Source organism: Elephas maximus, chromosome 19, assembly GCF_024166365.1.
Source record: "Elephas maximus indicus isolate mEleMax1 chromosome 19, mEleMax1 primary haplotype, whole genome shotgun sequence".
Taxonomy (NCBI): Eukaryota; Metazoa; Chordata; class Mammalia; order Proboscidea; family Elephantidae; genus Elephas; species Elephas maximus.
The window spans coordinates 56,949,265-56,959,981 of NC_064837.1; the positions used below are offsets into that span (position 1 = coordinate 56,949,265).

General features: G+C 54.8%; 1 protein-coding gene across 1 annotated transcript in view; it reads right to left on the reverse strand.

Annotated features, from left to right (window-relative positions):
* CACNG4 (calcium voltage-gated channel auxiliary subunit gamma 4) overlaps positions 1 to 7,788 on the reverse strand; it is a 69,381-nt gene extending 61,593 nt beyond the window's left edge. Inside the window, exon 1 of the mRNA XM_049861284.1 lies at positions 7,569 to 7,788. Coding sequence (XP_049717241.1) covers positions 7,569 to 7,788 — 220 coding nt within the window. The remainder of the gene's footprint in view (positions 1 to 7,568) is intronic.
* Positions 7,789 to 10,717: the final 2,929 nt, after the last annotated feature.

Here is a 10,717-nt window from a genome sequence, read left to right on the forward strand (position 1 = left end):
TACTCTGTCCTACAGGGTCGCTATGATTCGGAATCGACTCGACGGCACTGGGTTTGGTTTTGGTTTGGTATCCTGCCTAGTTGCTTGCCACCATGTTCTGACTGGCCACCTGGTGGCCTCCCAGATTTCCATCCCCCACATGAAGCCTGAGGATCTTCTGAAAACAGAAATCAAATCACTTTACTGTCCTGTCCCAAAGCCCCAAACAGCACTGACTGATCCCATGTAAAATAAAGCAGGCTCCTGACCCTGACTCAGACTGCCCCTCCAGCCTGTGATGGAGCCCCTCCCCCCTCTGTCCGCCCTTCCTCCCATCCCTTTCCCTTCTGCATCCTCACCAGGCACCATCCTGCCTGGGGACCTTGACTTGCTTTTCCCTCTTCCTGGAAGACCTTCCTCCAGGTCCTGCTTCTGGTTCGGGTTTCAGCTTAAACATCCCCTTCCCTAGGGCTCGTCCCTGCCCCCTTGGCCAAGCACTGCCCCCCATCCCCCAGTGTCTCCCAGTACACACCCCTGCATATTTTCATCACAGCATCCATCAGTATTTGGTAATGTCAGCTACCCCATCAGGCTGCCAAGGACCTGGAGCCAAGCTGTGTCTGACACAGGGCAGGTACTCAGCAAGTATGAGCTGAATGAATGAATGAACAGAAGTATGTCCCATAGGTTTTTCCAGCCCACATGTGTGTGCCTTAGCGGTAAAAATGTTGCGAACCACTGAACTAAACAAGGTTCTCCCTGAGCTGGAGAAAACCCTCCTTCGAGCACTTGAGGAGGCCAGGCTGAGCTAGGCCCCACCCGGAAGCGGTGGGCGGGGGCTCCCTGGCGTTTGCTGCAGAAACTCAGAGCAGGAGGGGTGTCCCAGATCAGCCAGGTGAGGAGGCGGAGGCCCACTGGGCTCACTTCCTAGCACATTGCCCCTCTAGATTGGCTGTGCTAGTCCTTCCTTCCCTCACCTCTGAGAGGCTGGATTCTAAGACTCAAAGCTCCTTCCTACTTTTTGCTTCCGTGCTGTGTCCTGAAAACCCTGAGTCGGGATGAACCTCTGAGCTGGCTGAGGAGACTGACACTGGAGATTTATTTTAGCAACCCACTGGTTTTTCTACTGAGCCTTTCTGAAGCCCCTAACATGGGGCTCCTCCAAGGCCAGCTCTGCAGTGGAGCAATTAAGTCAGTCCCCAGGCTGGGGTCCACCAAGACCCCCAGGTCGTCTCCATGAAGTCAGCTGGCTCCAGTTAAAAGAAAGTGGGGTTTCCTTACAAGGAGAGAAGGAAGTGAAGAACAGGGGACAGGGAGAAGGACAGAACAGGGCATTAAAGAAAGGTGGACGTGAGAAGGGATCTTGAGGGCTCTTTCTCGACGGGTTGGAGAGTGAGCACCAGGTACGGAGCAGGACCAGCAAGGGAAAACACCCCCTACTGCCCTTCTCCAAATCTGTGGTTCAAATGAAGGACTTTCCTTGGCTGGGGGAAAGCTGAGACCACCTGTTCAATCTCAGCCGTGTTCCGGACAGTGGAAGACATCTCTGACACTCAGGAGCTGTGACGACCTTAAGCCTCATTTTCTACGCCTTTTTTTTTTATCTAGAAAAGACAGGTAATTAATATTTACCTTGAAGTGTTGCTGGCAATTACATGAGCTAATCCGAATCCTGCACTGAGGTCTTCAAAAGTGATGGCTGTGATTATTAATACTGGAGCGCCAAGGAGGGCCCGCGGGTGAGGTTACGAGCTGGCAGAGCTTGGTGCAGCGGGGCAGGGGGCCTGCTCGGGCTGCTGTCATCTGGGCTGAGTGGACGGAATGCCCACGGGTTATCGTGAGAGGAAATGAAAGCAAAAAGAGACCGGAGTCTGTGAATGTTCATAGCAGCATTACCCATAATAGCCAAAAAGTAGAAACGACCCAAATGACCATCAACATTCGAGAAATAAAGTGCCAATACATGCTGTAACATAGACGAAACTCACAAAACACTGCTCAGTGAAAGAAACCAGTCACAAAACCACATCTCGTACGATTCCATGTGCACAAATTGTCCAGAATAGGAAAATCCACAAAGACAGAAAGTAGTTACGTGGCTGCTTAGGGCTGAAGGTTGGGGCTGGGTGGAGAGTGACTTCTAATGGGTACAAGGTTCTTTTGGGGGAGACAAAAATGTTCTGGAATTAGATGGTGGTCATGGTTCTACAACCGTGAATATACTAAAAGCCACTGAATTGTACTCTTGAACACACACACACCCATGAAAGGTTCCTAGCCCAGGGCTTGGCCTGGAGAAGGTGGGTAGTTGTTGTGTACCATCCAGGGTACACCTGTAGGGTTCCCTAGGCTGTAATCTTTACAGGAGCAGATTGCCAGGTCTTTCCTCCCATGGAGCAGCTGCTGGGTTTGAACTGCTGACCTTTTGGTTAGCAGCCAAGTACTCAACCATGGCTCCAGTAGGGTAAATGGTGTTATCTGGATCAAAAACTCTGTGAATGGTCCTGGGTCTGGAGTGTGGTTTAAGGCAGAGCTTCCCAGCTGAGCTGCAAGGAAAGGGTTCCAGGTGTGCTTGGGGAGGGGGGGTCCCACCCTTCACCTCTGGGCAGCTGGGCAAGGCCTGGGGCAGCTGGAGTCCCTCGGGCAGTCATCCACTGTGCAGTACTAACATTTTCTCTGTGTCATGGTGTGACTAACAGCTGGGGGACCTGGTGGGAGGGCGGCTGCCCAGATGAGAAAGGTGAGCGTGATTGGCAGAAAGCCTCCTCTCCCTCTAAGTTTCCAGGGCCTTCTCTATATCTTCCCCTGTTGGCACCCAGCACAGAGCTGGGCATGAAGTAGGCAGCAGGGCTGCCCCTGGTGTCGAGGCTGGCAGTGTAAGGCTCTGGCAGACCTCTGCGAGTGTGCTGGGGGCTTCATCCATAGGTGATGTCGGGGCAAGGAAGGGGAAGGGCACTGCTGAGGCTGAGCTTTGCCAGGACCCTTTATTCTGGGGCCAGAGCCCTCGTGATGCCAGTACAGTGACTGGATCCTGCATGGACCCTGGCTTCCAGCAGCCCCATCACGTGCTCCAGAACTAATGGTGGGCATGGAGGCTTTGGCACAAGCTGATGCCCTTGGGGCCCAGAGCCTCCTTTTCTCCTGTTGCCCTGGCAGACTAGAACTGCTCCATAGGCTGGTGGATTCGAACTGCTGACCTTTTGGTTAGCAGCCATAGCTCCTAACAACTGCACCACCAGGGCTCCACTCTGTCCCCAGTACACAGGGTGTGTTCTTCATGTTTGCTTGCACTCTGTAAAACCAAAACACCAAATCCATTGCCATCAAGTCGATTCCAACTCATAGTGACCCTAGAGGACAGAGTAGAACTGCCACATAGGGTTCCCAAGGAGCAGCAGGTGGATTTGAACTGCTGAGCTTTTGGTTAGCAGCCAAATGCTTAACCACTGCTCCACCAGGGCCCCAAAAAACCAAATCCGTTGCTGTCGAGTATCCCCTGTCAACTTCTAAAATGCATTTGAGATTAAACAAACATTTGTTAGCAATGCCTTTGATTTAACATCCACAAAGATGTATTACTCCTTTCCTTAGTCCCCAGCCTTGTGCCGGGTGTCACCAAAGATAAAAAGAAAAAATGAGGTGGGATCTTGAGTGGGGGTAGGGACGGCCAGTCCAGAATGTGGTGGAAGGAGAGAGAAAAAGAGAGAGAGGGAGGAGGAGAGAGAGAAGGCGTGTGTTATGTAATGTGTGTATCCGCTGCACATCCTAACTTCTCGCTGCCTTGATGCTCAGACCCTGGCTCCACTGGGTAGTCCAGTACTTAGTTCTATTTTTAATGGCACCCCAGAAGCAGAAGCTGTTTGAGAATGGGCAGGATATCTTGTGGGAAGAAGTATATAGTAAGACAAAGGATCAAATCCGGCCCTGCCGCCTCCTGACTGGGTCCCTCTGGGCAAGTCCCTTAGCCTCCCTAAGCCTCAGTTCCCTCTTCTGCAAGATGGGGGTGAGACAGTGGCCCCACTGGGCTGTTGGGAGCCTACCACACAGTACATGCACAAGGCTCACGCACGTGGCTATTCTGACACTTGTGGAATAGAGGGGCAGCAGGGGTGCCCTTTCTTTGGGGGCAGAAAGTGGCTAAGGCGCTCTCCGCGCTGGTGAGGCTGGGCAGGCAGGCTTCCGCATGCAGCCCTGACAGATTGCAGAGACACTGTCAGTACACAGAGGAGCTGGGCTCCCCTGGCCTGGCAACGTCCGCCTACGGGAAGCAACCAGGAAACAGGCTCTGCTGTTTGCCAGTTGTCAGCGAACCTTTCCCAGCCCTGCCGTGACACCCAGCCTCCCTGTGCCGCAGTATTTCTTCAGTTTCAGCTCCGCGGTTTGACCTTTTTTTTTTTTCCTTTTCATTTTAGTTTGGATGCACTGCTTTGGAGGCATTCTGCTCCAGAACAGGTGGAAATCATGCATTTCACACACAAAAGCCAACACTGAGGTGACTCCCTTCCTCCACGCCCCCAGGGAGTGGCCAGGGGTGAATGGGCTGTCCAGGACTCTGCCCTGGCCACTTGCTGGTGGTGGTGGGGACAGAGGAGGTGTCAGAGGGCTGACCCAGGTGGAGGAGCTGTCGAGGTGATTCTACAAGCAACAAGGAATCTTACAGAAGCTTTCCCAGCCCTGGGTCCCATGAGATTGTTCTGACTCTAGGATGTGGTCTGGTTTGGCCCCCAGAGCCCCAGAGTTTGGGGCATGGCTGAGGCAGCCCAGTTTCTTTAGTGAAGTCCCCCAGATGGCAATTCCCTACCCTGCCCCCCTCTGCCAGCGCAGCCAGCTGCCCAGATCAGCCTGGGGCTCTCTTGATGAACACCGAGTGCAAACGGCTCGAGGCAGCTGGCAAGATGCTAAGTGCAGCATCAATCCTAATTAGGATGAGGGATTAATAAAGGTGGCACCTTAGCCACTCTGCGGAGGCCAGGTTTGCTGGCACGGAGAAGTTATTCCAATGTTCAGGGGGAGACTAGAAAGCCCGGGGTCCAACTGTGCCTCGGGGTGGTGATGGTGCTGTGCAGACAGCTCCAGCGGAGCTTGTGGGACAGCACCCGGGAGCACTGCAGCCCCTGCTCTGTGTTTAGTTCAGGTGCTGTGGCAGGTAGTGACGTGGGCACACTGGCAGCAGGAGAGGAGTAGGTGTTCATGATCTGAGCAATTGCACACCGAAAAACGATGTTTTTCAAAAGAAAGGAGGAGGGTGTGATCGTGGGCCCACTGGCGCCTTTGTGTGGCTGTGTTTCCCCAACTATTGGTTGCACATTCGTGTGTCTTGAAGACTCCACTTAGCCCTGGCATTAAGCTCCGAATTGCAAAGGGCAAGCCAACCTCCTTTGCAAAATGATGTGGGGGACAAAGGTGGGCAAGATTCCAGAGAGGAAAAGGCATGGTCTGAGGGGGGCAGAGAGGGGGCAAGTTTGGCTCCACAAGCCACCCAGCTTTACAAAGCCCCTTTTTAGCTGCATCCAGATGCGGCTAGAAAAGGCCCATCTTTTTAAGAGCTCCCTACCAACCTCCACTCTACGGCCTTCAGTATGGCTTACACCTCAACATAAAGAAAACAAAAAACCCTCACAACTGGACCAGTAAGTAACATCATGATAAACAGAGAAAAGATTGAAGTTGTCAAGGATTTCATTTTACTGGGATCCACAATCCACAATCAACGCCCACGGAAGCAGCAGTCAAGAAATCAACCGATGTGTGTAGCACTGGGCAAATCTGTTGCAAAAGACTTCTTTAAAGTGTTAAAAAGCAAAGATATCAACCTTGAGCACTAAGGTGTGCCTGACCCAAGCCAGGGTATTTTCAATTGCCTCATATACACGTGAAAGCTGAATAATGAATAAGGAAGACCAAAGAATTGATGCCTCTAGAATTGTGGTGCTGGCAAAGAATATTGAATACACCATGGACTGCCAGAATAACGAACAAATCTGTCTTGGAAGAAGTACAGCCAGAATGCTCCTAGAAGGGAGCATGGTGAGACTTCATCCTACCTCCTTTGGGCATGGTGTCAGGAGGGATAGGTCCCTGGAGAGGGAGATCATACTTGGTAAAGTAGAGGGTCAGCAAAAAAGAGGAAGACCCTCAAAGAAATGAATTGACACAGTGGTTGCAACAATGGTCTCAAGCATAGCAACAATTGTGAGGATGGCACAGGACTGGGCAGTGTTTTGTTCTGTTGTACACAGGGTCGCTATGAGTCGGAATTGATTGGAGGGCACCTAACAACACCAAACTCCACTATGATCCAACCACTCTGAACTATCTGCCGGCGGTGGCTGTAACCGCGAGAACGAAGGTTAGACATGCGGAAGAACTTCCTTAACAATCAAGGGAAGGAGTTAACACACAGGAAAAGGTTCCAGAGAGAGATGAGGCAACTCTGTCCAAGGATTTTTGAAAAATTAAAGGAACGGTCCGCCACCTCTCCCCCTGCCCCCGTTTCCTTTCTCAATCTGAAGGACAAGACCAAGCAGCGGACTTGTCCGCAGCGTGGAAGGGACCAGAGGGCCCTTCCACTGCCACCTGTTAGTTCAAGTTTTGCAGCTGGGCAGGCGGGAGATTTTCGGCGTTGGTGTCAGGGCCCGCCCTGGAGGAGCCGGTCTACACTGTCCGGGAAGGGAAGTACCCAGCCCGGCCCCTGGAGGTTTTCCACCCTCAGAGCATCAACTGTTCGGCCTTCCAGCACATCTGGGGGTCGCAGCGCCCCGCCCCTGCCACCTCGACGGGCGACCACGCCCCTCTCAGGCCGCTCCCGCTCGCAGAGCACCCTTAGTCCCCTGCCGAGGTCTCCCGAAACCACCCAGCAGAGGGTCCAGGTCAGAAGGTTCGCTGCCCTAATCCGGGGCGGGGGTAGAGGGGACTTGGTGTCGCCCCTTCTCCTCCCCACCGCGCAGGGGGAGCGGGCCGGTGGCAGGGTGGAAGAGGAAACGGCAGAGCAGGGTCTCGGAGGTGCCGGGCTCGGGCGACCCGGCTCCCCTAGACTCACTCGAGGTCTACCCCCGCCCTGGGCCCCGGACTGAAGCCAGCGGCGGGCGGCTACGGCTCCCCGCCCCCGGCCAGCCCCGCCCAGGATGGCCAGTTCCCATAGCAATCGCACAGACACCGGTTGCCAAGCAACCCCTCCCCCTCCTCCCTCCCCTTCTAGCCCGTCCGCTCCCCCCACTCCCACCCCACCCTCCTCCCACCCCCTCCCACCCAGCCTCCACCTCCCCGGGGGCGCCGGCGAGGCCCCTCGGGATCGCTCCGGTCCCGGATGCGTGCGCGCGCGCGTGTGAGTTTCCGTGTGTTTCATTGTGTCCGCTGCCAGGGGGTGTGCGTGTGCGAGTGGAGAGTTTTGGGGGTCGGTGTGTTGGGGGCCCACCGGCTGGGAGGCACCCTGAGCTGGTGCACATCTGGCGGCGAGGGGACTCGCCCGCCGCTCCGGCTCCTTTGTGTCTCGCGCGGAGCCGGCGCCGCGCCCACCCCTTCGCTGCCCGCGCCCCGGGCGGTGTTTGTGTGCGTGCGTGTGTGTGTTGGGGGGTTCGGGCTGGCCGTACCTTCGATGCAGCACACCCGCCACAGCCCCGAGTGGGTGAGGTCGCCTCGGGCGCGGCGGGGCGGGGGCCCGTCGTCCATGGTCAGGTTGGTGCCGTTGCAGATGTGCGCGCTGGAGTAGAGCCAGTAGTCGGTGCCGATGGCGATGGCCATGAGCGAGAAGGCGGCGAAGGCTCCGGCCGTGGTCAGCAGCATCTGCAGCCCGCGGTCGCATCGCACCATGGTGGGCGCCTCATAGTCCGCCGCCCGCCGGCCCGGCCGCCGCGCCCGCCCGCAGCTTCACTCCGCGCGCCGCGCCGGGCACCCGGGCTGGGGCCAAGGCCGGGGGGCGGCACCGCGCTGTGCGCTTGGACCCCCGCCGGGGCTGCCTGCGCGCCGGCCCGCCGGGGCTCAAACTCCGAGCGCTAGGGCGGCGAGTGCGGGCTGCGCGGGCCCCGGGCGGGCTGGCGGCGGCGGCGGCCGGGGGCTCCTCCCTCTCGGCCCGCCCCCTCTCCCCGCGCCTCCGCCCGCGCCCTCCGCGCCACCGCCGCCGCCGCCGCGCTCCCGGGCCGCGCCCCGCTCCCCTCCGCACCCCTCGCTCCCTTCTCTCTAGCCCGGATTTTCTCTTCCCTCCTCTCCTCTTCCCTGCTCGCGCGCGCTCTCTCCTCCTCTCCCAGGGTTCATTCACATTATTAGAGCGAAGGAAGAAAGGTTGCCGCCGAGGGAAGAAAGGTTGCCGCCGAGGGAAGAAAGGTTGCCCAGGAGGACCGAAGGGAAACCACGTGTCCAGCCAGCTCTTTTACCCAACCCAGGACACACGGCCTCACCTACACGGCCCTATTTTTTTTTTTTTTTTAATATGTGGAGTGTATGTATGTGTATGTCGCGTGTCCCTCCTTTCCCCCTTGCACATATCCGTGCCGCTACCTGGCGATGACTGGATACGCCTGAGTGGTAGTAGGAGTGTTCAAGTCAGGTTTCCGGAAGCCCCAGGTGTGGGTCACAGCTGGGAGTTGTTGCAGGTTAAGCCGGGCCCCCGGACCACGCCTTTCTTCTCTCCTCTGTTATCTCCCCTTCCTCCCCTGCCCCGGAGGCAGCGGTCCAGACGACAGCCCCTCCTTACCCAGATGGCCCCTGCCCCAGGGGTCCTCCAGATGCGGTTGTGGGGGCTGGGAGGATCAGGACTTTGGATGGAGCTGAGGGAGAAAGGGAGATAGCAGCCTAGATCCTTTGGGTAGAACTTAGGATCCCTGCTTTATTGGGCAGTGTGTTTAAGGCTGTGACTGAAGATGGGACTGTCACCTATTATTATACTCCTCATCGTACGTTACTGTTACAGTCCAAGGAACACCCCCCCCAAAAAAAAAACCATTGCGGTCGAGGGGATTCCAACTCATAGCGGCCCTATAGGACAGAGTAGAACTGCCCCATAAGGTTTCTAAAGCTGTAATCTTTACTGCTGACCTTTCAGTCAGCAGCCAAACACTTTAACCACTGCACCACCAGGGTTCCTTGACGAACACCCCAGTTTTACAAAATTCAACATTCCAACCACCAGCAGTTTCCCTCTTTCTCCCAGCTCCGTCCACAATACCTTTATTTCTTTTTGCCTCTTTCCTCACTCACTCTACTCAGGCTTAACTGGCTCTCCCTCTCCTCCTCCCCTTTATCACCATCCTCTGCTCCAAGCCCTGCTGGTTTCACTTAATTGCCTTTGCTGCTGGCAGGATCCCAACCTGGACACACTCCCTTCTCCTGGCAGCCACTCCAGACTCCTCCCCCTTCAAAACCCTGCTCCCAACTCTTCCCTCCAGGAGGCCCTCTGAGAACCACACCTGGACGCTCCTTTGCTTCACCAATGCTCTTGTGGATTTCACCAATATTGTCAATTTCCTAGGGGAGGCTGCACTCCAGGAAACTGAAGGAGGTCGTAGATGGAGAACTGCCATTCTTGCAAGTTGCAGCTTAAATTTTACCTCCTTTGTAGCACCTTCCCTGATCCTCATTCTCCAGCGGGAATTAATTACTCCGTGATGGAACCACTAGAAGCCCTGGTGGGGCAATGGTTAAGTGCTCAGCTGCTAACTGAAATGGTGGTGGTTTGAACCTACCCAGAGGCTGGGGGTGGGAGGGAGAATGACCTGGTGGTCTGTTCCCATAAAGATGTCAGCCTAAAAAACCCTATGGGGTAAATCTACTCTGTCACATGGGGTTGCTATGAGCCGAAAATCGACTCGACAGCATCCAACAACAACAGCTGGAATCACTGGAGTATCTCTCCCAGGAGATTGTGAGCTTTACCTTGTCTGGCATGTATGGTAAGTGCTTAAGGAATGTTTGCTGAAAAAGAGGTGTTTCTTGCCCCCTGGAAAATTATAGTCTGGTTGGAGGAAGCAGGACATATAAATAAAAGGGGAAAAAAATTGCAAGGAATAGACTGGCTATCTATATAATTTATTTATTGTGCTTTATTTAGGTGAAAGTTTACAAATCAAGTCAGTCTCTCATACAAAAAGCCATACACACCCTGCCGTGCACTTCCAGCTGCTCTCCCCTTAATGAGACAGCACATTCCTCCTCTCCACCCTGTATTCCCCGTGTCCATTCTGCTAGCTCCTGTCCCCCTCTTCCTTCTCATCCTGCCACCAGACAGAAATCACCCACATAGTCTTATGTGTCTACTTGACCCACAATGTTCACTCCTCACCAGCATCATTGTCTATCTTATAGTCTAGGCCAATCCCTGTCTGTAGAGCTGATTTCGGGAATGGTTCCAATCTTGGGCTATCAAAGGGTCCAGAGACCATGACCATCATGGTCCCTCCGGTCTCAGTCAGACCATTAAGCCTGGTCTTTTTACAAGAATTTTGTATCTGCATCCCACTGATCTCCTTTTCCATCAGGGATTCTCTGTTGTATTCCCTGTCAGGGCAGTGATCAGTGGTAGCCGGGCACCATCTAGTTCTGGTCTCAGGCTGATGCAGTCTCTGGTTTACGTGGCCCTTTCTGTCCCTTGGGCTCATATTTATCTTGTTAGACTGGCTATATTAATTAGCACTTGTTGGCCCCTTCTCCTGCTTTTGGGGTGTCCTGCCTTCCAGAGTCTCAAAGGACAAGAGTCTTTTGAGACTTCTATTTTACTTTTACTCAGTCACCATGGCCCCTGATATGA